Source organism: Acomys minous, assembly GCF_964271855.1.
Source record: "Acomys minous genome assembly, chromosome: 12".
Taxonomy (NCBI): Eukaryota; Metazoa; Chordata; class Mammalia; order Rodentia; family Muridae; genus Acomys; species Acomys minous.
In genome coordinates this window covers 18570843-18598417 of record NC_140493.1, presented here as the reverse complement: position 1 = coordinate 18598417, position 27575 = coordinate 18570843, and the positions used below count along the sequence as shown (strand labels likewise).

Below are 27575 nucleotides of genomic sequence, written 5' to 3'. Positions count from 1 at the left end.
TGGAGCTAAAGGTCTCTGAGGTAGGATGTAGGTCTCAACCCTCACTGAAGTTTTTGCATGGCATGAAACAATCAACTTCTGCCTTATCAGAAACCACTTCAGGCCATTTCCCTCTGTAGCCAGGGGACAGGGCAGAAATGGGAGTCATACTCCTTCGAGGAAAACACATAGGGGCCCCACCCCCACCCAGCACACACACAAAACACACAGGCAGGGGCGGTGTCTTTTATTAAAGATGCAAGCAAGCACAGAGTACCGTGTGTGGCTCCAGAACATCCGTACAGTACTAAAAATAGAAAAATAGAAAGAAAATTTCACAGAAAGCAGCCTTCCTTCCCAGACACACAGGAAAGGCACTGCCATGCCCACCTCATAGAGCCGTGCATCCGGCCCACACAAGCTTCTCCCTGGAGAGACGTAACATGGCTACAACCAGACCTGCTTCAGAGACTGCCCACAGCAGACTCCTTCCTCAGCCAGAGCCTCCCACCACCACACTGGGCTCTTCCCAACCTGGTATGGAACAGAACAAGTTGGTCCTCACAAGCAGCAATCTGCTGGCCCACCTCTCATCTGGTCATCACTTGAGCCAAAAGACAGAGGGGGCGGGGGGAGTTAGGGAAGACAGAGCAGTTGTACGTGGGGTTAGCACACAGGACCACTGCTCCCTCAGACACTCTGAGGTGCTCACTCAGACAGGTGGGCTTGCCAATCCTATCTGCATGGAGGACATTCACTCTGCAGATTGGGTCTCCTGTGTGAGAGCCTTGGCACAGCTGGAGCACAAGTGACAGCGACCAGGGATTTTAGAACCGTGCTTTGTCGTATCGCTTGCCAGTAAAGAGTGTGTCAGTTGCTGCCTTGGGAAACAAGAGAAGGCCGTGGCAGATACTAATTCTTGGTATAGTCTGCACACACCATCAATGCCTTCTTCAGATGCCATCTGCAGCCTCAGGCCAGCTTCCCTTCTGGAACATTCCTTGGGCTCTTCTGTACCGGGCTCAAGAAGCTGCCCGCTGGAGGTGTTTCTGAAAACGGCCTGGGACTGGTCCTGCTTTTGGTGTCGGTACGGTTCCAGAAGACTGAATTCCAACAGGCTAGACCCGCCTCTCCAGGTCCCTCCCCACCCCATGTGATCCCAACCGGTCCTTTGATCTCAGAACAAGGCGGAATGGCTGTGCCTAGAAAAAAGACTACAAAAAGTACAGTGACCCCTGAGAGCATCCCTACCATCCCGGCACAGCTCGCTCCTGCTTCCCCTGGGAAATGGACTTGCATTTGGCTGACAGATATTTATTTAAATTTCCAGTGAAAAGCGCTATAAAATACAGTGAATAAACATGGGGTACAGGGCAGTTGGTCGTGCTGCCTGTGTGTGTGTGTGTGTGGCGTGGCCACCACGTGGAGCCTCAGATGCTACAGGCCAGGCAGCAGCTGTGGCTGTGGACAGCACCATCACATTCTCTCCACAGTTCTCTCCACCGGGCTCACCCCCTGCCGTTCCCACGCAGCTTCCAGAGTGTGTCCAGCAAGGAATAAATGAACGCAAACAGGACGTTTTAGCTAGTAGAGCATCTGGGGACCGTGAGCATGCAAGTTGGCGGTGCCTGGTATTATAAATAAAAGTCAAACGTGAGGTCACACTTCCCCATCTTCTGTTTATACACTAGATCAAACTTCTCGTTCATGGAGACGGTGAAGATGTCTTTCCACAGCCCGACTCGTCCTGCAACACAGACCAGAGTACAGCTGTCTGTATCCACCAGTTTCAGAACAAAAGGAAGCCTTGGGAATGGCTCTGGAAGCTTCCAGATCTGTTCCTAGACCCGTCTGACCTTGGCCAGCTGGGTGGGATGGGTCACCTGAGCTGGACCACATCAGTCCTGACTGCGGTGAGACTTAAACCGAACCAACTTCCCTAAACCCGGAGGGAAGCTTTCCTTCTGGCACCTTCTGTCAGCTAAGCACCAGGCATCGCACAGACCCACACCTGGGACCTGAGACGGCCTTCACCTCTTGCTACAGGCCAGCTCTCAAAACCTACCACAGCAGGTGCTCCTGCCATAAACCTGCCAGACAGGAAGTACTGTGCGGTGAGTACTCACAGGTCCACAGCACCAACTGCTAATGGCAGATCTGTTGTCTTTAGAGAATTTGAAAAAGTTAAAAATAAATAAATAAATAAATAAATAAATAAATAAATAAATAAATATTAAAAAGTTAAAATAAGGCATGCCAAGGGCCAACAGGAAGCTCTCCTGAAACCATCAAGGGTAGAGATTTCTAGAAGCCTAAAAAAAAAAAAAAAAAAAAAAAAAGCCATGGCCTGAGCTCGCTTTCCAGGCTGGGTACAAAATGTGTATGTGTCACACACAAGAATTCTGTATTTCAACTCCAGAGTGAGTCTCCCCACAGCCCCAGCTGCTATCCCAAACCAGCCCAACAGCCAGGGGATGGGGGTGGGGGAAGTTTGTATTCCAAACCTCCCATCCGTGGGACTGAGGGGAGGGGCCACTCAGAACTCGATCATCTCTGACAGATAGCCTTGCCTAGGTCTTACAAAGCATTTGTCCCAGCAGGACTTCAGGTCTGCAACCAAAGGCCTGCGGTAGCTGGGCTAAGACTCCGGACACATCAGGACTTTCTCTTTGGTAATGAGACCCCATCATCTGTCAGTGTTGGAAAAGTAAAATAAAATTGTTCTTGCTACCCTCTAATGATACCAAAGGGACCAAATTAGAAAGCTTCTAGACCAACCACACTATAAATATATTTTTCCATGACTTTTTTTTTTCCCAGCTGAGAGGTTTGTCAGAGGAGTCACCCACCTGGTTTAGGATTTGGAATCAAGACAATTTATGCTGTGACATGAACCAAATTTAAGCAATGCAGCCGGCTCCCCGAGCCCCTGCATCCTCGCCACCTCAAGGCGGTCTTCTGAGTAAAGAATCAATGCGCTAAAAGAAAACAAAACCACAGAACTGAAATAAACCAAAACCAAGGCGGACAGCGACAGAGCAAATGCCCTCGAAGGAGCGTGTGGGCACGCAGCAGAGCACGCGTGACCTGGCACGCTACACACAAACCACACACTCACCAACGTGCAAACTAAAAGGGGGCTTGAGGAAGTGATCACAGACAGGGGTAACAGAATATGGTGAAAACAAAACGAAAGAATGGCAAATAAAGATGAAATTATAAGCGTCTGTGAAGATGCAGGCACGGGACAAGGGGTGCGGTATGGTGAAACAGAGTTCAACCATCACCAGGAAGGCCCTGTGCACTAGCCCCTAGCAACTGCCTTTGGTCCCTTAGCAACTGGGATGTAGAGAAAAGCCCAGAAGCCATAGCTGCTCCAGGGTTGATAGGAGATACTTACCTGGAGGCAGCCAGGGTACAATCAGGCTCAGCTGCTCTTCCCCACTTTGGCCACCACCCAAAGTCCTTAAGATCGCCTCTTACAGCTCCTCACCCTCTGCAAGTTTCCAGTTCGCACTGCCGGGAGCTGGCTTCGAGCCTAGACCATACTTACCCAGAGTGGTCTTATAAAACATGGCCACTGCTCTGACACATCCTGGAACTTCCACACCTGAGCTGCCTCACCCAGCAGCAGCTAATACATGCCCTGAAGAGCTGAGAAACTGACTCGGTGACCCCCAGGGGAAGGAGGAATATCCTGTCTGGAGTATCAACCCCAAAGTCGGCCTGCCCACCGACTGCCTCATGCTACCAAGGTGTACCCCAACCATGTGGGCCACCTCTACAATGCCTTGGCTCTGACTACCCATGCTTGGCTGCCCTTAAGCTAGACCATTTGTCATGTGTGCCACTCAGACCCAGAAGCCCCTCCCTTGGTCAGCACTCTCTGGGTCGGGAAGGGAAGAGGGCATCTCGTTTGGGATCCATTTTCCGATCCACTGCAGCTCACGACTCACGGCCACCAGGAGGAAAGCTGCTCGGTCAGTGAGCTGCCCTACACGGCAGAACACCCTGACACCACAGACCTGCCTTGGGTCTTCTGTGTGGGTATTTGGCTTGAGCCAGTGGGAAGGGCTCTGTGTGAACACACCTTGCCCAGAATGTGAGCCAGCCCCAGGGGCTGCCGACCCTTTGAACTGTAGCACCACAGGTGCGGGCGGCCAGGGCACACCTGACTTCTGGAGTACCATGCCCTCAGCAGGCACTGGCCAGACAGCAAGTGCAGTTTTCCAGACAAAAATTAGCCCAGAAGGTCCTAGGTAGAACAGAGCAGGGAGCGAGGAGGGGACACATACCCCGGCCCACAGGCAGGGCTTCCGCATTGCAGCACTGGTCCACCAGCTGGTGGCAATGCTCAATCAGGGACTCCAGCTGGGCCTTGTCACAGGACACACCCAGGAATCTGGCCAGCTGCTCCACCATGGTCACCAGGTCCTGGAAGACAAGGACAGAGAACAGAGCAGCCCTTCAGAGGCAGCATTCAGGGCACAAGGCTGAGCTGGGAACTGTACTCATGGCTTTCTTCCTTGGTGCTCAGGGGAGCAGTGTGGAAATCAGCCAGGAGGTTCAGATGCTGATTGGGGACCCTCCATTTGAAACTTCCAAGTCTGGGATTTGAACCCATGGCTCTGGGAAGAGGAGGGATGTGTGGGGATACATGTAAGAGGTCTTGAGAGCTGTGGCTCATTTATAAACAGCAACAACAAAGAATATCACAACACTGACGAGATGTAGCTGCCACCCAGCTTCTGGGAATCCTTTGCACCCACAGGTGCCCCAGTGACCCGTGCCCCACCCACCTTCACCTACAAAAATGTAGACTGAGGAAAACAAGTCCTACCAAATTGCTCACTGGACAAAGAACTATTTATGGGCCCCACGATGCTAACAAGTGAAATCAGGGTATAGCTGGACACCACGGCTCCCTACAGCAGCCATGTCCTCCTCCTACGGGCACCTCCTATTGCCAGTGGGACTCCTGAGCCATCACTCGCAAGTCCCCGGAAGTCCTCTGGCAGCTGCCTTGGTCAAATGTTAGGAAAACTCAGGAGGCTGTTTCCTCTCTGGAAGGAAATTAGCACCTGACGTCTCAGAGAGGTTCCGGTTAGACACTGGTGGTATGGGGAGTGCAGGAGGCTCTGACCAAACATGTGTTAGCACGAGCACAGATGTGCCAAGGACCCCAATGCCTCAGACCCGTAGCATCTGCAAAGCCTTCCCCTGGTCCATGTGAGGATTCTGACATACCCTTCTTCTTTCTTCCTCCTCCTGGATGCTCACGTCCCCATACTGCATCCCTACAGAGACCCTTACCAAGATTAGCTAAGCCTGTCTCCTTGTTCAGCTGTACACAATAAACCCAATGAGTCTCTGACTGGCTGGTTGTGCGCTACCATCGGAGTGCACCTGATCCCACCAGAGCCCAGGCTTTGTGTGCATGTGTCTGTCGTTTCTTCATTCTCTGTCTCCCCAGTTAGGTCAGTCCCGAAAGCTGTACAGGGTCCCGACTCACACTGGTTAATTAACATTTCTAATTTCAACGACTGTGCCGGACAGAAGTGTCTGCTCCCCCATGGATTCCTGCAGCACCCACCCAGCAGCCTTGATCCTGGCGATCCCACTCCTATCTTCTTCGTCTTCCGGGGGCAGGGTAGGCACACAGCCCCAAGGTCCCATGCACAGGAATGGCACAAGGGGTTATGTGAACAACAGCTGTCAGAGCCAAATACAAATTAAATCAGAAGAACCTGCTTCTGCTGATCTCAGGCATTAAAAAAAAAAAAAGGAAAAAAAGAAAGAAAGAAATAAAACTGGGCCTCAGAAGAAACCGCTGAAGGAAAGGGCTATAAGAGACAGACAAATGGCTGGGGTGCTCTGCAGGACTGCTCCGGGCAGCTCGGCATCCATGCAACATCCTTCTTGGAGGATGGACCTCTTCTGCATCTGGACACATGTTAAAGGAGACTGTAGGATGGTTACCAGGCCAAACTTAACTGTACATCTCTCTCATCTGAGCTGCTCTTCCCACCCAGTACTGGCCTGCCACCTGTTGCTATCAGGGGAACCTCATTAGGTGAGAGACTACCCCTCAGTGTGACTGTGAAGGTGAAGGGAAACCTTACTTGGGGCACCTGGGCACAGGCCACCAAGACAGGACTAGTAGCCATGAGGTGGCTGAGGCACTAAGGGAGAGATGGAGGGTTAAGGGGGTTACCCCAGAGAGTAAAGCATTTGCTACACAAAGATATGAGTTCAGATCCCCAGAATCTGATTAAAGCTGGATGTAATAGCATTCATCAACAATACCAGCGTTCCTACAGAGATGGAAGGCAGAGACAGGAGACTCCTGCAAGCTCATGGGCATGCCAGCCAGCCATGTATCACAGAGAACAAGCTCATGAGCATGCCAGCCAGCCATGTGCCACAGAGAAGAAGGATCTCAAACAAAAGATGCAAAGCTAGGACCCAAGGTTGTTGTGTAGCCTCCAAATGCACAGCGTAATACACAGTGCCCCACACTCATTAACACAAACACACTCATAAGTGCACACACACACAAAGTGGAACCCCCATGGGGAGCACCCAGCTCTGCCTACAGCACCAAGACAAGAGTGTGCCCGCCCATCCCACAATCTGAAAATGCAGATGCTCTCTCATGGCTAGTTCTCTACAGTAAGATGAGAATGTGAATTCTTAAAGGTGTAATCTTAGGGGCTGGTGGGATGGCTCAGTGTTTAAGGGAGCTTGCTGCTGCTCTTCAAGAGGACCTGGGTTTACTTAGCAGCATCCATATGGTGGATCGCCACTGCCTATAGACAGGGGATCTGAAACCCTCTTTTGGCCTCTGTGGGTACTGCATGCATGTGGCACACAGACATATATGCACCCATACACATAAAAGTAAAAGTCTTAAAATTTTTAAAATGTAACCTCAGGCAGGGCATGATGGTACGTGCCTTTAATCTCCACACTCTGGGGGCAGAGCCAGGCAGGTCTCTGAGTTTGAGGCTAGCCTGATCTATAGAGTGAGTTCCAGTTCAGCCAGAGCTACATAGAGAAACCCTGTCTCAAAAAACAAAATCATCATCGTCGTCGTCGTCGTTGTCGTCATCATTGTCATTGTCGTCATCATCATCATCATCATCATCATCATCATCATCATCTTAGCATTCTAATCTCCACCATCATCATTTTAGCACTCTAATCTCCATCATCATCATCATCATCATCAATCATCATCATCTCACTCTAATCTCCATCAAAGGCATCAGTAACTACAGGTTTCTGGAAATATCAGCAATGCCAATTAGACACTAAAGCAACTGACTTCAGTGACTGGGTATGGGTGAGCACATCCCCTTAGGGAGCTCCTGTTATAAGCTGCATCTTTGGGGTGATACTGATAGAACCTAAAAGGTAGGAAGCAGGGACTGGAGAGATGGCTTTGCTACTAAACACACATACTGCTTTTCCAGAGGACTAGAGTTCAGGTCCCAGTACCTGTGTGGGGCAGTTTACAACTTCTTATAACTCTAGCTTCAGGGGATCTGATGCCCTCTGCTGGCCTCCCTGCGCACCTGCACTCATGTGCATGAACCCACATACACATATTATAATTAGGAATAAAAATAAAATGTTTTTTTTTTAAAAGTAGACAACAGCCATGCATTTGACCAAAATGCCCCCCACAAGACAGGTCCAGGTGCTGAAGCCTGGCTATCAAGTTGGTGGCACTGTGTTTTGGAAGAAGCAAAAACCTTAGGAGGCCTGGCCTAACTGAAGGAAGCAGTCACTAGGGGTGGGCCTTGGAAAGGAATCCCCATCCTCTGGCCACTCTTAACTCCCTGATTTCCATGAGGTAACACTGACCCCTGCAGCATGCCCCACCCCACCCCAGTGTCAGAATCAACAAATCACAGACATAATGTGGACAGAATCCTCTGAGAGTGTGAGCTGAAACACACCCTTCCCCATGTGGTTCTCTGCACACTTGGGCCTCCAGGCCACATGGAATCTTCCTGGTGGTGAGTGTGGGTGTGGGGTTAAAGAGCAGACCTCACAACCCTCAGCCACCAGCACCAGTTAGTGAGGCTGTCAGCTTGGGGCCCGCTGTGTTGCCTGCAGCTTTCCCAGCAAGACAGCTGGGTCCCACCAGGCAGCAGGCACCCTCTGTGAGGGGCAAGCCTAGGACACAAGCCTTCCATCTACTTCTCCTGCAGCGTGTTTTGTGGTACCCATAGGCCCCAAATACACAAGCCCAGCCTAGAGTCGCCGTGGAGGGGACATCCAGGACAGGGTACCAGGAGATGACATCATCACAGTCTCTACTCAGTTCTTCCCTGTGCTCAGGAACCATCATCACCAAGGCCCATTCATGAACTCCTCACCTCCACCCGGAGCCTTTGATGTGTTCCCGATCAGATTTCCAAGGTTGTGTCCAAGTCCACACGTGGCAGGGCTATCTCCCTCTCTAACATCACCTCCAGGTTCTCTGACTGCTGCCCCAGCTCCTCACACTAACCATCACACGTCCCCAGACACAGTGGGCAGCATGGCTTTGCCCTAGTCTGCCTGGTTCAGAACCTCCGGATGATACCTGAACCTGGTTCCCTGCATCCCAGGCCTGTGAACCCTTAGGAACTGTACTGTGAGGGAGCAGCTTCCTGTGCTTTAGCAAGAGGCCTTCACAGGCCTTTGACTCTCAGCACCTCACTCTTCCTGTGGAAAGGGGGTAGATGTCTCCACATTGCAGCTCTCTCTCTCTCTCTCTCTCTCTCTCTCTCTCTCTCTCTCTCTCTCAGAAAGCAATGGCTAGGAGAAGCCTGACACATGTCAGCTATTGATTCAAACACATAAACACACATACAAAAGAGAGGCAGGAGGGACTGCGGACAAGGTGGCCTGTGAGCAGAAAGAGGTGAGAGGGCAACTTATGTAGATAGCTGAAGAATATTCTGGAGGGACAGAGCAAATGCACAGTTCTGAAACAGACGCCGAGGGTCAGGTTTAAATGACAACAAGGTGGTCAGGGAGGTTAAGGTATTGAGGAACAGGGAGGACAGACCGCTGCAGAGGTCTGAGGATCACCCTCGGCCACATGAGCTGTGTCAAGATAAGCGATGATGGATTTTAGCACCAGTAGGCACAACCACTATGGTGAGAGGACTTGATGGACAGGTCAGGGAGGGAGCCAGGAGGAAAGGCTCAGATTATGCCTTGGTACAAATAGAGAGTTCCACATGAGCAACACAGAAAGGCAGAGTGGCCTGCCATGAACTGAGGTGGAGGACAGTGTCAGAGGCTGATTTGGGTACATCGAGTCTGCAGTTTTCCTTTGATGACCACACAGACACATGTCTGGCTACACCCACAGCCAGCCCTGGGCATGGTGGTGGCAGTGATCCAAACTTGACAAAGAAATGAGACCACAGAGGAATGGACAGGCAGACGGAAAGATGAAAAACAAGCCAGGACTGAGGCCTGTGGCGTGTGATCATCTGCAGTCAGGAGATGGGAAAATAGCAAAAGATGCCAGATGTGGGGATGGAGAGACAGCTGAGCGGTTAAAGGTGCTTGGTGCTTTTGCAGATGACCCATTCCTAACTCCAATTTGGATAAATAAAATACGTAAGATACATAAAAATGAGTCTGAGATAAGGAGGTGAGGGGATATGAAGGTGGCATCTTGGCAGCCAAATGAGGACTGTCATGTCAAATATCATTAGAAGGCTACATTACAGGAACCCAGTAACTATTACATGTCATAGCAAAGTAGGGAATCACTGAAGACCATGACAGAACAGCTTGGGAGTTATGGGACAGGGCGTCAAGAGCCCTCTGGAGGCAGACGCAGGTAGATATCTAAATTTCAGTGCAGTGTGGTCTACAGATCTAGTCCCAGGACAGCCAGGGCTACAGAGAGAAACTCTGCCTCCAAAAACCAAGAGGAGGGGACGGAGATCAGTACACCTATGCACGCCACTGGAGGTCCCAGGAGGCAATGAGTGCAGCTGTCAAGACACTCAATGTGCACACACACTGCGTGTTCCCCACCTCTACAGCCCTACCCAGCTGAGTCTGCACACAGCAAGACGTCCACACTAACCAATGCTAACCTCCTTTCTTGCGCATCCAGGAGAGACAGGGAAGGGGCACCACAGGCCAACGCACAAGGTAGCTACCATCCTGAAAGCTGTCACAGAAGGCAAAGGGACTCAGTTACCCCAGCGCACTGCCTCACACAGTCACCAAGGCAACAGTAATGACATAGTAGATGAGAATGGCCAAGGTCCCGCTCCTGTTGTTAAGACAAGGAAAGCCAAGAAACAGGCTTTCCACAACATCACTGGGAAACAGACTTTCCAAACAGAGGCAATGTGCTGGACCACAGACTTGAGGCCATGTCTCCTCTGTGGCCCACGGGCATCCTTGGGCCCGGAAGGAACTGTGCAGATCTCTCTGATGCCTCCACTTGGTGCTAGCACCAGAGCGCCCTAGCACCACGGACAGCTCCAGCACCACGGACAACTCTAGTACTACGGAGAGCTTCAGCACCGTGGACAGCGCCCTTCCGCGAGGTGGGTGGTGCCACACACCCCCTTCCCCTCCCCCCATCTACTCACCCGGTGCATGTCTTCATACTTGAGGAAAAGCACATTTGCATCCATGCGATGTTCCCAGAATTCCTGAACGTGCTCAAACCAGGAGCCATAGCCCACTGTGGAAACAGGGAAAGGGGCACAGCTGGGGATGGAACCGCACAAGCAATGTTGCCCCCCCCACAGGTTGCCCTGGTCCCTCCCGCCCAGAGGCTGTGAAGGAAACTGCAGGGTCTCCTAGGAGGAAGAAAGCATTAAAGGCCCTCACTCCCCTCCTGCTCCTTCACTCCTACCCAGCCTGAGTGTGGATGCTGAAGACTTGACAAGGCGGGAGGGCTCTGAAGATACACAGACATGGTGTATACATGGTACCAACAGAGAAAACAATGCCCAGAGAGAAACCAAGACAAAGAGACAGTGGAGTAGGATGGGGTGTGTGAAACTCTAAGATAGTTCCAGATAGTTCCAGATAGCCCTACCCCATGAATTCTGGCTGACTCCAAGCGTTCTCAGCAAAACCTGCAACATGTGCCACAGCACGGCCTTGCCTGGCTAGAGCACCTCAGGTCTGGGCTGGGAACTCAGCAGGTGTGAGAGGACTCAGCCCAGTTTGCAAGCCATGTCACAGCATTCCTAGGGACGAGTTCCAATGTGCACCCATCTCTCTGGTTGGGCTGTGCAGCCCTGTGATGGACTTCGCACCATGCTTTTCTGTAGGGGGTCTCAGCGTGGGACTCGGTGAGACACTGTACCGGAGTGAGCACGGCCCTCTGCCCTCCAGGCCACCTGCGAGCTCCCTGGGTAAGGAGTTGTATGGGGCACAGTAGACCTGCACAGACACACCTGGGTGACCTCTGCAAACTCCTGCTAGCAAATCTTCACTTTATAGAGGCCAGTCTCAGGAAAGGTCAGTGGCAGACCAGGTCACAATGAGTCAAATGCCGTGGGAGCCTGGACCTTGATCTGGATCCATGAGTTCAGCTGAGTCCAGGCAGATGAAGTCCTGGGGGCAGGAGGAAGGCAGGCAACCCTCCTCTAAAAAGGGGGAGAACCCTTCCCACTCCAGAGAAGGCACAGGACTTCCAGATGGCACGGACCCCACTGCACCACAGAAACATTGCACAAGGAGGCCAGCCAAGTCCATGAAGCAAGCAAGGCATGCTGACTGCTACCAGAAACACCAAGAGCACCCCACTGACTCTGTATCTGGGGCCACAGAGGAAAGAGACATGTGTATGCTGATGGAAAATGGGGCTCCAGAGAAGGGGCCTGACAGGAGCCCCTGCTTCTCTCTGCACCATCCTGTGCTGACACCATGAAGCCACTTACCCAGGGCCTGCAGGATGCCACAGCCCTTACCTAGGAAGAGGCTGCCTTCAGTGCACTCCCCATACTGCACAGTCGGTGTCTGTCCACAGAGCATTGCCAACACAGCATCTGTCAAGGGACCCTGTCTGCAGACTGTCCCCCATGTGCTTGTGTCATAGGAAGACTGTCCACAGACTGTCACTATACTGTATGAGTGACCCCAGGTCTAGAGGTTCCACGGGCATGTCACTTGACCTGGACATCCTTTAACCCATACCTGGAGTCTCAGGCCACTAACTGTCTTCTGCTCTGCTCAGTACTGGAGACACCAAACCCAGGGCCTGGCATGCTAAGCAAGCACACCTGCGTCCCTAGCCCTCTTACCACCTTTCATTTTGAGACAAGCTCTCATTAAGATGGCCAGGGTGCTCTTGAATTCACTCTGTAGCTCAGGCAGGTCTTGAGCCTGCACCCAAGCAGCTAGGATTATAACCCTGTGCCACGACCCTGGCTAGGAAATAATGTCATTTTAACGTTCCTTCTCTTAGCAACCATTTTCTTTTGACCTTTGGGCAGGGAGGAAAGATCACCATGCTGTGGCCACAGAGTGGCTAAGAGCAGAGCTAGGGAAGCGAGCACCCAAGTCAAACGCTTTGAGTAGGATACAGGCCAGAGTGTGCATGGCCTTGAACCTGGGGGTTTGCCCTGTGAACAGGAAAGCCTGTGTCAGGACAGATTCGAACAGTTCTGGCTGAGAGTACACAGGGATGAAATGTGGCCGGCTCCTGCTGTCACCATGGTGTTGTTCGCATGCACCTATGAGGTAAGAATGGGTGCCAGGACTGGAAGGTATGAGGCCGTAAGCCCAGAGGGGGCTGTTCAAACGCCTGGGAGACTGCAAGGGGGCACCCCAATATTGTACAAGGAAACAATCCAGGTAGGAGCCTGCAGCAGGCTAAGGGACTCTGGGGAACAGGTGCTGCAGTTTGCCACCACAGATGGGGCCCAGCTCTCAGCATGGGGCATGGCTAAAGCTATGTTCAACAGAAAAAAAAAAAACCTTCTAGGCCCCTGTGAGTTTCCAATTGCAGGCAGCCCAGTGTGCTTGCTGCAGCCCCCTCTACAGGGCCTTGTCCGCACCACAGCCTGGGTAGGGAGCTCCTGGAGGCTGCCTTGAGGCCTGCAGCGCTTGAGGTTTTACTGTGACACACTTTAGTCTCATCTTGCCTCACAATCTTCCCCCACTCCCATGAGCCACACCAAGCAGTTAATGTGTTTTCAGACCCAGGGCGAAGACAGTCTCAGAGTGGACTAATGAATGCGGGCTATAAGCCCTTTCTCATGATTGGGTGCACACCACACTGTTCCTTGCCAGCCACAAGACCCATGGGGTAAGGGAGGGGTGGGAGCTGGGGGATGTGGGAACACAGGCAAAGAGGAACTGCTACAATGGCTCCAAGGAGAGAGGTGGCCTGCAGGGCGAAGAAAGGCAGAGATGGGAGATGGGGCTGATCCCTCCTATGGTTCCTGACTTCCTGGAAGACCAATGGGGTGGGGCGGGGTACGGTACATGGAAAGGCCCTGTTCCCTCTATCCCAGGCAGGAAGGAGGCAATAGGAAATATACATCCCAGCACGCTCTGCTTTGAGTCACCGCCAGCCCCTGAAGTCCAGCCCATGTGATGATTCACACCCAGCGGCAGCCTTCACACTGGTCGCTGGTCGGTACCATTCACAGCATAGAGATCTGGGCCTCTGAGGTCACAGTTTTCATTCTCACCTCCTTAAGAACCCAGGCAGGAAGGACAGGTGTGTAACTGGGGAGCCCTCAGGGCGGTGGGGGAGGGGGATGCAGAAATCCCAGGATCCGCGCCAACGCTAAGACCCACAGCTCCCCAGCCTCGGCACTTCTACCGTGGGGTGGATACCCAAGGCCCAGCTGCACAGCGGGCTCGCAAAAGTGATGTGCCATTACACACAGCACCTCCCAGGAACTCCCGGCGCTGGCTGGTATCTGTAAGGTTAGAGCACGCACAGGGTGGCACTTACGTTTGTCGTTCATGAAGCGTCGACAGAACTCCTGGAAGGTGCCTCGGTAGCTCATGGTCCGCAGCGAGCGGTGGAACTGATAGTAAGATACCACCAGGTCCTTGGGGTTGCGAGCCATGTAGATGACCTGCGGGTAGCAGAATGATGGGCAGCTCCCCTCCTGCTGCCCAGGTGTCCCCTGGGCACATCACTGATGTGCTCTGGCCCATAGGCTGAATATGCAAGTGGAGCACATGACTATCTTACTGAAATGCTTTATCTGGGTACTATTGTCACCAGGAGGAGACAGATGCCCTGGCGAGGGCTGGTGGTGGCCTGGAGACTTTTATGACTGAGGACTGAGACAAAAACAGGAAGCAAAGGGACCCCACCCTCCAAAGTTTAACTGTGAGAGAACACCCTCCCCTCAGCCCCACCTCCCACACCTCTACACCCTGTTAAGCATGGAGAAAACATAACACACATGATCCCAAGACAGACCCTGGGCCAGGGGTAGTGGCACCTACAGTGGCTTCAGAGGCCTAGGGTTCTTCAGGAGGATGTGGGGATGGGAGATGGGGGAGAGGTTACCTTGGAGTCCCCATTGTGGAGGTCAGAGGGCAGGAAGCGGTAGGGGAGGTGGCTCTTGATGAGGCGGGGAGACGTCAGTTCCTGCAGGAAGATGTATGGCTGTCATTTTCACATATATGTAATTTATATGCGCACATTTATATGCATAGACACAGACATACAGACACACCCAGTCAGACAGACAGACAGATAGACAGACACACACACGCGCGCACACACACGCACACGCACACACGCACACACACACACACACACACACACACACACACACACATCCTTACCTCTTCCCTCCCACAGCCTTTCAAACAGGTCTGAGAGGATCCCAACCAAGCAAGACTTAATACATGCTCTAACCAACTATCAACTTAAACCATCTGGGCATGGTTCAAGTTGGTAGTGGACAGTTAGACAGTTGGCTGGACCCCAGGAGTTGTAATGAGACTCCCCATGCCTAGCTCAAAGGGTCGATCCCTTATGGCCATAGAGGTTTGGTTTGAGCGGCTGAGAATAAGGAAGGGTCTATGGGGCAGGGCAAACACAAAACACAGGCATAAGACAGTGCCTGTAAGAAAATGGAGCTGTCCCGCTTTAAAGCCTCTGGCTGCCCCCCAACTCTGACATCACAGCAACCCAGGGGATCATGGAGAACAGCTTTCCTTCAGCCGTCTGCTCAGAGGTCCTTATCCTGACAGCATCCCCTTGGACCGTAAGTCTTGGTGCTCTCTGTTCCTCTCTTCTCTCTGGACATTCTTTAGATGTCTGTGGCCTTGTGATCCACTGTCCCCAGCTCCGTAGCTACCATGACTTCCTGCCCTATGAGGTGAGGACTGTCAGCTCTTTACTGCGCCTGATGCAGGGGCAGCATGCGGGGCACTTAGAGCAGAGGCACGCCACCTGCCGATGTCTCCTGGAGAGGAGTCAACGTGACCAGCACAGACTGCAGATGGGAGAGTGACCTTGGTGCCAGGTACAGTAAAAACAAACTCACCAAGAGCAGGAGGAATCTGTTGCTGTGGAACGTGGAATGGGGGGCTCTCAGAGATATATTCCTGAGGGCTCATCTAGCACAAAAGCAGGGAGGTGAGGAGAGGGCTCTGAGGCCTGAACTACAGAGGCAGCAGTGGATGGAATTTAAAGAAAGGTCCAGATACTTCTAAGGGACAGAATGCACAAACCTTCTTACTGTTGACACAGGATCTCATTGTGCAGCCTGGGATGGCCTCAAACTCCTGCCATCCTCCTGCCTCCGCTACCACAGTTCTGAGGGGGATAGGTAGAGGCCAACACACCTAGCTAATTTCATTCTTTTTTGCTTGTTTGTTTTTGAGACAGGTTTTCTCTGTGTAGCCTTGACTGTCTTGGGCTGGCTTTGTAGACCAGGCTGGCCTTAAATTTACAGAGGTCCGCCTGCTTCTGCCTCCCTGAGTGTTAGGATTAAAGGTATGCACCACCACATCTGACTCTTTAAAAAAAAAAAAAAGATTGATTTATTTATTATTTATTTATACAGTATTTTGCCTACATGTGTGTCTGCAGGTCAGAAGAGGGCACCAGATCTCATTGTAGATGGTTGTGAGCCACCATATGGTTGTTGGGAACTGAACTCAGGATCATTGGAAGAACAGACAGTGCTCTTAACCTCTGAGCCATCTCTCCAGCCCACTAACTTCATTCTTGATGCCTAAGATTTTACTCAAACATGTCCTCCCTATTTCCCTTGACGGATGAGAGAGTGGGCCAGGTCCTGCTTCCCCACTGCTGGTCCCTCAGTCCATGGCCAAACACATCTATTTATTTCCTCCCTACCAGACTCTCTGCTACTGACATCAATCACCTGTACCTGACAGGTCACAGCGTCACAGTCAAGGACTCAGACCTGTCAATTTCTCCCTCCTGGCTAGCTGGAACTGCCTGAAGGTCCTCAGCTGTCCTCCTGAGCTCCCATCAGCTCCTTGAGAAGCCACTGTCACTGAGCAGCTGTAGTCATGGAGGAAGGGGTCACGTTAGTACCTTGATGATGTCCAGACCCGGCTGTGGGTACTCCAGCACTGGCAACTGTTCATCAATGTTCATCAGGCCAATTTCATCAGGGTCGGCGCCCTGACTCACCAAGTAGACCACCTCCTGTAGCAAGCTGGTACCTGGGGGGAGAGGCAAGGAAGGGTGCTCAGAGGAGCCACTGGGCTGGCCTCACAGTCGGCGACACTCCTGCTGCCTGAGTGCAGCCAGAAATCAACAAGCACGATAAACCTGAGAGCGAGCCCAAGGCTGGGCGTGCCAGTGCCCAGCCTGCAACTTTCCTCAGTGTTCACTGGGCAGAGCAGGACAGCTGGGAAAGCAAGCAGGATATGGCTGGCACGCACAGACTGTGGAGGGGATCGCTCTCAACTAAGGCTTCCAAGAGCCGATTCAGAAGTGAGCAACCTTAACGGGAACGGGTGTGACCTCAGCTGCCAACCGATCCCTTCATTTTCCCAGTGTGTCCTGAGCTAAGCACACATGCAGTCCATGTTCCCGGAACGCATCGAGAGAAACAAGCCAACAGGCACACTGCAGATCATCCCAGCCTTTGCCACTCAGGAAACACCCAGGCCCTAAAAACACGCTGAGGGCACACAACAGGAAAGTGTAAGGATAAACATGCAAGACCCAAGGTGAGAAGAACCCAGGACCAGCAGCACCACGCTGTGACTCTGGCTATTCCTTTGCAAAAAGAGCTGAGGTGACAGAGGCAAGACCAGGGGCCACAGAAGTGGTCGCTCACTCAGGGGCACAAAGGAGATCAAAGTCTCAGATCTCTGCATCTGAGACTTCCACACTGCATCTCATGGGAGGTGTGTGGAAGGTGGGTTCACACAGAGACAGAAACCACTTCTGCCCGCTCCCCAAGACAGCAGGAGACAGCCAAGGCCAGGGACAGACCTGAGCACACAGATGAGCCATGCAGTATAGAGAGAAACCCACCAGGAGACACAGGCACAGAGGCCCATAGGGCTAAGGATCTTTGAGTAAACCCCCATCTTCCCAGAGCAGCATGGCATGGATGGATCCCCTGCCGGATTTGGGGACCATTTAATCCCTCAGACCCAGGTCCCAATGTCTCCAATCAAAGTTACTTCCACAATTTCCCATTTTCCACAAGGCCCAGGCACCAGAGTCCAGCTCAGCCTTCTACCTCCCTGTTCTCTCCTCAGGAACTCGGCTTCTCACGTAGCTACGGTATCTCCAATTGCAAAGCCTGCCTTCTCAGAAGCTCCAGACACTCACAGCCCATGCCGCCATCCACACTCTCACTGCACGCCCACCATGCTAGGCCTGGCAGCACCCACTGCACTCCAATCCCCGGGTATGATTCACATCCAGCAGGCTGCCTGGGCTCTGCCGGGCACACATTCTGAGCTGGGGTCCCAGGGCCAGGCAGGCCAGCCAACCAACAGTCAGCAGGGAGCTGAGGGAGGCTAGCAAGCATGTCTGCAGTTCTCCAGCCCCTGTGGCTTCCGGTACCCAGGGCATGGGAGCAGGTACTGCCCAGAAAGCTAGGCTAACCTCCTATGAACTCAAAGAAGAGAGGGCCACAGCTGAATACACTGCCCCTTCATTTTGAGCTTTGGTCCCTATAGCTGGCCCTTCCTCTCTGACCTTCCCAAGGTGGCCCCATCCAGACCCACCCACAGTAGGTGCCAGGCCTTCTGGATAATGCACACACCCCACCAGACTAGTGGAGGTGGAGTCTTGCCCACAGCCCCTCTCCAACACCTCACCAAAGCTGCTCACACCAAACAGCCTCACCTTCCTCAAACCTCAGCAAACCCTGACTCCGTCACAGGTATGACCAGCCCTGACCCTTCCAACCCACAGTGATGTTGTCCTCATGCCTGAACCACTTCCTTTGAGGACCACACACCTCTCGGCTGCTGCCCAGCGCACATGGCTTGCCTTCAAGATAGCATTGCCAGAGCTTAATGCTGGAAGCCATATCACACTGCCCATAAAGGCTTTGTGCTTCATAAAACTGGGAGCTTAAATCAGGTCTAGACCCGCGCCCATGAGCATGAGCGCTCTCCTTTCTTTCTCTCTCCCTCTCCCTCTCTCTCTCTCTCTCTCTCTCTCTCTCACACACACACACACACACACACACACACACACGCCTATAATCCAGCACTCAGGAGACTGAGGCAGGAGGACTGAGTTACAAAGGCCACCCTGAGTTACAGAGCAAGACTCTGTCTTTAAAATAAAATTTTTTTAACCCAGGTGATAGTGGTACATACATTTAATCCCAGCACTTGGGAGGCAGAGGCAGTTGGGTCAAGGCCAGCCTGGTTTACAGTGTTCCAGGACACCCAGGGCCACACAGAGAAACAAACAAACACAAACCAAAATGTTTTAAAAGCACCTGTGCCCCCGCTTCCTAGTCATCCTTGCCACTCTTTTGTAAAAGCCCTTTTCTCCCTGCCTTCTCCCTCTAGATATCTGCTCACTGCCATCCATCACCAAAGGTCGATGACCTGTCCTTCCTGCTATTCCTCCTGTGCCAACAACCCAGGAGCCACATGTCCAAATCCAGATCTTAGATGTAGCCAGAAAGCCAAGATGTTTCAGGGGCCCACCTACCCTCCCAGGGTCTGCAACCTGGACACAACTCACAGGCAGGACAGACAGGGGGCGGCTGAGGTACCAGGGAGCAAAGACACCAGGGAGGAAGTGGCCAGCATGCAGCAACACAGTGGCTTTTCAGTCACACGGGGAAGTCCGAGGCCACAGCTGGAGGAGGAAGGACGCACAAATGAAGCCGGAAAGCCAGAAAGTACCAAGGCCACAAACCATGGTGAGGCCAGCCTGCCTGTCCATCCTGGTGAGCACTGTCCTCTCAGGCTCAGCCAGCTTCCAATTAAGGCCCTGAAATGAGTTTGCCACAGCCATCTTCATGGTCTATCTTTAATGTGCTCTATCCAACCTTCATCCCACACGGGCCCGTGTCCCTCCCTAACAGACCTGAGCTGTATTTCAAAATTACCTCTATCCACAGGTCCACCCTTACGTCTACTACGTACTCATGCTGGGAACAGCACCAGGGAGAACCAAGGCAGTGAGCCACCCACTGGCCACGCATGCGCACGGGCGACACTAATTAGCCTCAGCGGGCTATTTATTTAAAGGCTGTGAAGTTGGGAGGGGAGGTACTGAGGAGCCCAGGGAGATCTAGAGGGGGAAACAGAGGAAGAATAAGACAAAAGTACATATTATACATATACAAAATTCTCTAAGCAAAGCTATTATGTTTTTCAAATAAAGAAAGCAAAACCTCCCTTCAACAAAAGACAAGGGAAGGACCAGCAAGTGACCTGCTCAGGTCAAAAAGCCACTCAGAGGCTGGGCAATCCTGAATATGCAGATTGTGGGCACACACATCCCCTCCCCCCAGGTGGGACAGCCATTCCTGAGGATGTGCCTTCATCTGCACCCAGCGTCAGGCTAACAGGATGGGATAGCTCCCGGGTCAGAGCCTGTGTGGGTCTCCTAGCCACCAAGCCTGGGCCTCAGGAGCAGGGTATAGAGGCACCTCTGTCCCAGTGGGTCACCTCCATTGTGTAGAGTGCAGTGAAGGCCACATCAGAGCTGGGAAAGAACAGGACCAGAGGCTGCAGCCAAAACCCCCACAAGTACTTGGGAACAAGAACAGCAAGGCAGAGCAGGGACGTCCCCACAGGCCTTCATGTTGCCTGTGGTGGCCGCCGTCATGCTGGGACACCTTGAAATACACAGAAGAATATGGGGCCTCCTGTGCTCCCTGAAGGAGGGAGCCCCCTGAACGGCTAGCCAGCTGCACCCCAACATGTACACAGTCTGCAGGGAGAACAGCTGTCAGTTGGGAAAGCAAGCCAGGCTCTTCATTGGCTGTGTGTTGGTGGACCAAACGCCATCATCCTCCGCTAACTCTGCTGACACAGCCACTGAGTGGCAAAGCAGCAATGCCTTGGTGGTGGCTGACAGGACACTCTGACCTGAGCCCTAGTCGAGATGCATGGAAGGTCCTGGAATTCAGGAACAGACCTGCCCAGGAATCTGGGGTGCAGCCTGTCAACACAGTCAAGGAGACCAGCAACGCCCCTCAGAATTCTGGAGACATTGTATGGCCAGGGCCCAGCACCACCAGGCTCCTGCGGATGGGCCCTTTAAGTTTTATTTATATCATTCACCACAGGCACACTACTACCAACCAAAGTACAGTAGGATGTATGACAGGAAATCCCATCTCCTGCCCCAGATGCTCCTCCCAGAGGCAAAGGCTCAGCCGGTTCTTACCGGCCCACCTCCAGGTAGTGTGTTAACATTCATAGCCTGAATCCCTCAAATGGTCTACTGATCTTCAAACAGGTCCTCAGCACATTCCCCTCCACCACCACCCCTCCGTACCACCTTCCCCAAAGCCACAGCACAACCTGGGACTAAGGATGTTCGTAAAGCAAGAGAGGCACACTGTACTCCCTGGGGACATATCACCACCTGCTCCATGTCAGGCACACTTTATAGCGATGCCATGTCCCGCCTCATATGGTACCTTGGTTTTCCTGCCTGAGCATGTCTGATTTCCTACAACCGTTAATCCAGGCCTAACAAACACTCATGTGTGTGGTGAGAGACCTGGGCAGCCTCGGCTTGGTTTACAGTAGACACCCTTGCCCACAGGGATGCCTTCGAAGCCCCAGCAGGCATCCGAAGCCGGGAAACAGTACTGAGTGCTACAAATTATGCTTTCCCCCCCCCCCTCTAATACACATTTCAAAGTTCAACTGCAGTAAGAGATTAAGAATAACCAGCCTGTCTAGCCAGGGATGGTTGTGCACGCGCGCAGAGGCAAGTGGATCTCTGAGTTCAAGGCCAGCCTGATCTACAGAGTGAGTTCCAGGTTAGCCAGAGCTACCCAGAGAAACCCTGACTCAAAAAACAAAAAGACAAAAAATAACCATATGCTGTAATAAAAGTTATAAAAACATGGTCCCTCTCTCAGAATGCTTTCTGTGTGTATACATGTTCCTGGTTTTTGTGTGTGGAGGACCTTGTCTCAGAAGGACAGAAAAGATAGAGGGAGGGAAGGAAGGAGGAGAGAAGAGAAGGACAGACGGAGGGAGGGAGGGAGGGAGGGAGGGAGGGAGGGAGGGAGGGAGGGACATGCTTTCAGACATACTTCACTGAGTAAACTGAAATTAGACTAGGAAATCACTGTGTCTCTTGGGGACATGTCCCTGCCACTCAGATCACAGGTCCCGCCTGGCGACCTGACGCTGAAGCATCCCACCCAGCTGTCTCCCTGGACTCTCCCTGCATCTCAGATCCATGCTGCCCCTCATCCATGCTCCCTCCTCACTGGCTGTCTCCTCTCTGCTTCCTCAGACCTCAGATGTCTCGACTCCATGCAGGAGCAGCAGCTGGGCCGGGCACAGAAGCCTGAGCTAGGTCTTGAACTCTGAGAGCTGGTGTTCTGGTGTCGCAGGCCACTCCCCATGACCCTGATCTTGGCATCTGCATCATCTATCAGTGGAACTAACTGCTCTGCCCTACAGCAGCACATCCGTAGGGTCACTCGCTCTGAGCCTGATGCTGGGGTCCCACAGCCTGGGTTCTGAAAGCCATGATCTTGTCAACCATCTCTGCCCCACTCTCTCTGCTCTCTCTTCTGGAACTCTGATAACCTTTCAATCCACTTGTCTTCCTGCTATTTGGCATCATTTTACAAACATTTCTTGTATTTCATAACCACAGCCCAACATTTACCATTCCAACTCTTGGACTTGCCCTCTCAAGACCTCCCAGAGCCCGACATACTCCAGCCAATCCCTTCTCCATGCTGCTTTCTCTGAGGAGGTATTGCCCTCGCTCTCTGAGGACAGAAGCCATCAAGGCATGGGAGGGGACATTTATGACACTCCTCAGTGTCTTCTTCATGCACTTCAGTATCTATGGGTCTCTTGTCATCCTCCAGCAATGGCTTTCAACCTTCCTAATGCTGAGACCCTTTAATACAGTTCTTCAGGTTGTGGCGACCCCGCCCCCTAACCATAAAATTACTTTATTGCTACTTCATAACTGTAATTTTGCTACTGTTATGAATTGTAATGTAAACACACAGGATATCTGGTATGTGACCTCCTAGGAAGGGGTCGCGACCCACAGGCTAAGAACTGATATCCTACAGGAACCCTCACTACCTGAGCTGGGCGTCTCCAAGGTGGGAACGGGCGGCAGAAGCAGCTGGAGCCTAGGGGAACCCAGGTGTGTGTGCACTCGTGAGATAGGGTGAGACAGACAGACAGACAGACACACACACACACACACACACACACACACACACACACACACGTAGGCAGAGACAGGGACAGGCAGTCTGACAGAACACAAGTGTCCATGGGTCTCCAGCATCCCACAGATGAGTGCTCTGGTGCCCATGTTCCCAAAGATGGTGACCTCCAAACTCCGGTGTGGGACTTGAACCCAGGTATCCTGTCAAGGACAGGTGGGGCTGGGAACCTCACTTCTCAGGGTAGACATTCTACCTGACCCCCGCTGCTAACAAGGCCTGTGCCCAGCTTCTACGTATATCCTACATCCACACACCCATAGGCTTTTGGAGCCAGGAACTCCAAAAAAACAAAACAAAACAAACAAACAAACAAACAAACAAACAAACAAAAACCCCAGGGGGTGATCACCTCACTGATTCCCAGGGGTCTGCAGTGAGAACTGCCATCCCCACCTTCAACTAAAGCCTGGCTAGCCAAGCCTGATCTTTCAGACCGTACTGTCCACATGGGCTCCCAGCCCTCCGTCACACCTGGTCAGTTTGGAGAAGTTTCTAGAACAAGGTGAGGTCTGTCTGCATTGTGTTCCATCTGCCTCCCACCCTGCTGACTGGGATTTGGGCCAAGGTGGGATGGCAGCAGGAAGCCCAGGGATGCATTCCACCTCTGATGTGGAAGTTCAGCTTCCCTCTCGGCCTGGGAGACAGGAGATAGTCCCATACCCCTTGGGGCATCCTTTTCAGTGGCAAGGGCCCCACTGGGCACCTAGAGGAGGTAGCAGCTCCAATCCCCAAGTGTGACTTGCTCCTTCTATTCAGACACCACCAGGTGGCTGTGCTGCACTACCCCCCACCCCCACTTTACCACACTACAGAAACCCTAAGAACTTGGAGCGTAGTCCCCAGTGCGCTAGTTTGTTTCAGTTGTTAACTCCACACAACCTACAGGCATCTGAGGAGCTCTCAATCAAAGGACTGCCCAGCTCACGCTAGCCTGTGTGGGTGCCTGTATGCATGGTCTTGATGTGGGGCTCCACCCTGCCCACTGTGGGCAGTGCCATCCTTAGGCAGGTGATCCTGGACACTAAAAAGCATGAGCCAGGGTGAGCCAGCAAGCAGTGCTCCTGCATGGTTCCTGCCTGCAGGCTCGGATCCCTATCCCGACTTCCCTCAGTGATAGATTGAGACCAGAAATCGTAAGCCAAATAAACTCTTTCCTCCTCCAAAGAGTATTTTATCACAAGAGAAAGTACATCAGGATGCCCCGTTTGGCCTTCTAGTGAGTCTAGGAGCCAAGGAACGACACCACTCCTCTGGACTTCAATTTCACCACAGTGCCAACCTCCTACTCCCTGAGTGAGCACTCACTCGGGTGGAAGATATCCCCACTGTCCAGGAGGTGGCTAATGCCACCTTGAAGCCCATTAGCAGAGTGTGGGACCCCATGGGGTGAAGCATGCACCCCTGAAAGAGCAAGCACTAGAAAACATCGGGCAGGCGCTCCTGAAGGAAGAGCTAAGGGCAAATAGGGACACCAAGGGCCTCATGAGGGCATGGAGAACAGGCGGCCGCAACTCAGCCGCAACAATCCCACTCTTGCTCTGGCAGAACCACGTGACCAGGTGTAGCCAACACAGATTTCTCTGGCCATATTCTCTCTCTCTCTCTCTCTCTCTCTCTCTCTCTCTCTCTCTCTCTATATATATATATATATATATATATATATATATATATATATATATATTTCCACCACTGTGAGGGCCTCCCAAGCTCAGCTGTTCATCCCAAAGCAAGGAGGAGACTGGAGTAGAACAACTTGGCTATACCCAAGCCTGGGCGCTCTGCAGACACATGGGCTGGCCCCAAGTCCATCTTAGACAGACTGGAAGCTATCCCCTAGCTAGGATCAGACCTAGGTCCTCCCCACCTGCTTTTGTCCGGCAGACCCCACCCTTTCAGGCACTGATGCTGAGGTGGGTGGCTTCTTGATGCAGGAAGGTACCTGGGCTCAGCCCTGAGCCAGCTTTCCCTCAGAGAAGCAGAAATTGAAAGTACAGTAACAACAGCCCCTAAGCACTGGGGCGGGGTGGGGGAGCTGGCAGTGACTCCTCCCTCCCTCCCAGAGGCAAAGGACCTGAGATATATCCACCCTGTCTCTCCAAGGACCCTGCAGGCTAGGCAGAAGGTCTCAGAGGTTGGCCTTTTCTGGTTCTGGTTCCTCCCTCTCTCCCATCTGAGGCCACTCCCCTACCTGATTAATGCTGAGCTACTTTCCAGGACCCCAGCGAGTGTCAGGCCCAGAATCTCAGCCCTGAAGGGTCCAGGAAATGCCAACAGGCCTGCCAGGCTCACCCCTGACAGTGGCTCCTCTCTGGGAGATGAGGTGAGTGACCCCAAGGTCTTCACTCACAAAGCACCCTGGGCACACCATTCGCATCTGCAGCAGCGGTGTTGGCGCCGAGGCACTGACCCCAAAGTTACCCAATGCTGGTCATTTGACTTCTGAAAAGAAGGCTTTCCTTCCAACAGAACCTGGCATAATCGCCTCAGCCTAGAACCAGCCACACAGGTGATTACCAGAGCCACTGTCCCCACCTGTGCTGTGGGGGCCCCACCCTGACCTACTCAAATGTACCAGGAGAGGTTCAAGTGCCAAGCCAACACAGAGCCTGGAGGTACTCTAGCATGGTGACCTTGAGGTGGGAGGGACAAGGAGTGGACAGGGCCAAAGAGTTACAGCAAGAGCCACTAGCAGGCCACAGGACTGTCTGTTTCAGGAAGGCAGCTCCCAGGATGTGGTGAGAAAGGCACAATTGGGGTTCCTGAGCCACTGCTGGGGTCTCATTGCTCGGGAAGGGGTTGATGGTTTTACACCAACTCTGGCCTATGCTTCTCCGTGCACTTGGTGCGTGTTACACACGTAAGGCATGAGCATCTGTTACCCAGAAAACCAGTATCCAGCCACGGGTGGGTTGGAGGATTCCTGTAATACCAGCATTTGAGAGGCTAAGACAGGAGGATCAGGAGTTCAAGGCTAGCCTCAGCTACATAGCAAGTTCAATGCCAGCCTGTGTTACCTGAGACCCAGTCTCAAACAACAAAAAACTGACACCCCGTGGGGTAACTGGGATAGTACACCCCAACGATTCCAGCACTTAAACACACACACACACACACACACACACACACACACACACACACACACACACACACACACACACCCTCCATCTAACTCCTATCTGTAGTGTCTAGGAAGCTCACCAGAAAACACCAGTCTCAGCAGCATTGGCTTCCTCTAACATTCACCAGTCCCCCAAGTTCACAGCTGGGCCTCCAGCCTGGCCATTCCCTCAGGTGTCCCAAGCCAACGTCCCTCCCCAGCCCTTTCCCATAACTACCTTGTCCCTCTCTCCCTGGAAGTTCCACCACAACCCAGCCACACCCCCTGGTCCTAAGAGCTCTGGAAACCAAGTCTCCCACAATTCCTAGGGTCCAGGTGGGGAACTGGAATCTTCCGTTACCCATGCGCACATTCATACACTTTGTGGCGGGGACAGTATAACCATGGTTCCTTCTTAAGTGCCTCCCTGAGGCTGGGCATACAGCTGAGTGGCAGAGCATACAGGGACCCTAAGGCCTCAAGACCCTGGTTCATCCCAGGTACTGTCCCAAAAAAGACAACACCAGATACAGCTGCAAACCCAGCTGTGGACTGCCCCGCACGATGACCAGTACATAGAGTTCTCTGAAAGCCAACCCTAGCTCAGCCCAGCAGGGACTTAAAGTTGGACAGAGGTCGTGGGGTGGTTCCAGCCCCCCCCCCCCAGCCCTGCCTGCCTCTTCCAGGACAGCGCTGCAGGCTGTGCACCAGGGCTTGGCTTAGTGCCTGCATGTGGACTTGAGCCCAGAGCCTTTGCACCCCCACACCTGGCCTGAGAGTGCCCACCCCTCTCTGGGAGGATGCTGGGCAGCTGCCCCAGGGACCAGGGACTCCACCCTGGGTGACTCCCTGCTTACATGGTCTCCTGTAACCTCCTGCTCCGATACATCATCAGGGTGATGGACAGCCATCTTCTCAACTACCCAGAGCCTGCAGGACATTGGTCACAAGGACGCCCTCCAGGCACAGGAGAGCCGGCTGAGCTCGTCCTAGTCCTACAGACCCCAGAAAAGACACCATACGGCTATCTCTACACCAGGCCTGGAAAGCTGGGTGGCTCAGAATCTAGTCCAGCTGTGTGACCTTGGACAAGCCTCCTCCCCTCTCTGAGCCTCTGCCTAGAAGCTCTACCTTGCAAGGCTGCTGGGGACCCGGGTGCCCAGGTGCCTTCTGGTAACAGAGGCAGCCCATAAACAAGGATATGGGGGCAGCGGAGGCCGGTCCCATCCCCCACAGACCCCACGCTGGAGGCGCGCCCGCCACCCACCGCGACCCACACCACACAGGGGGCCGGACAGGACTTGGGCACAGAGAGGTTGAGTGACCTGCCCAAGGTCACACAGCGGCGTGGGCGCCGGGCGCGGCGCCGGGTTCCCGGCTCACCAGACTTGGGGTAGGTGACGATCCACACGTCGCTGGGCCGCACCGGGAAGTCGGCGATGTCCTCCATCTTCCCGCGGCAGAAGGGCGGCAGCCGCACGCCATGGAACTCGAAGTACTTGCTCTCGAACTCGCCCGGGGTTCCCGGGGTCTCCGCTTCGCTCTCCGCCATGCCGCCGCCCGGCCCGGCCCGCAGCTCCAGGGCGTGACGTCACGGCGCCGGCGCGGGGCTC

At 53.1% G+C, this 27575-nt stretch overlaps 1 protein-coding gene across 1 annotated transcript; it reads right to left on the bottom strand.

The window, feature by feature from the left end:
* Positions 1-211: 211 nt before the first annotated feature.
* Positions 212-27575, bottom strand: SULT4A1 (sulfotransferase family 4A member 1). The gene is made up of 7 exons (XM_084749820.1): positions 27346-27575; positions 16514-16644; positions 14504-14584; positions 13934-14060; positions 10602-10696; positions 4275-4413; positions 212-1726 (listed from the first exon to the last, which is right to left on the bottom strand). Exons 1-7 carry the CDS (start codon positions 27512-27514, stop codon positions 1614-1616), a joined length of 855 nt encoding a protein of 284 aa, XP_084605946.1. The 5' UTR covers positions 27515-27575; the 3' UTR covers positions 212-1613.

Bases quoted from the DNA above. Each gene is read 5' to 3' on its own strand.
- SULT4A1 (XM_084749820.1), bottom strand. From the start codon at position 27,514: ATGGCGGAGAGCGAAGCGGAGACCCCGGGAACCCCGGGCGAGTTCGAG. The intron at 14,061-14,503 runs GTAACCTCTCCC...TGCTACCCGCAG, and splicing joins TCCACAATGGGGACTCCAAG to GTCATCTACATGGCTCGCAA. The intron at 1,727-4,274 runs GTATGTGTCCCC...TCTGTGTTGCAG, and splicing joins AGCCCTGCCTGTGGGCCGGG to GACGAGTCGGGCTGTGGAAA.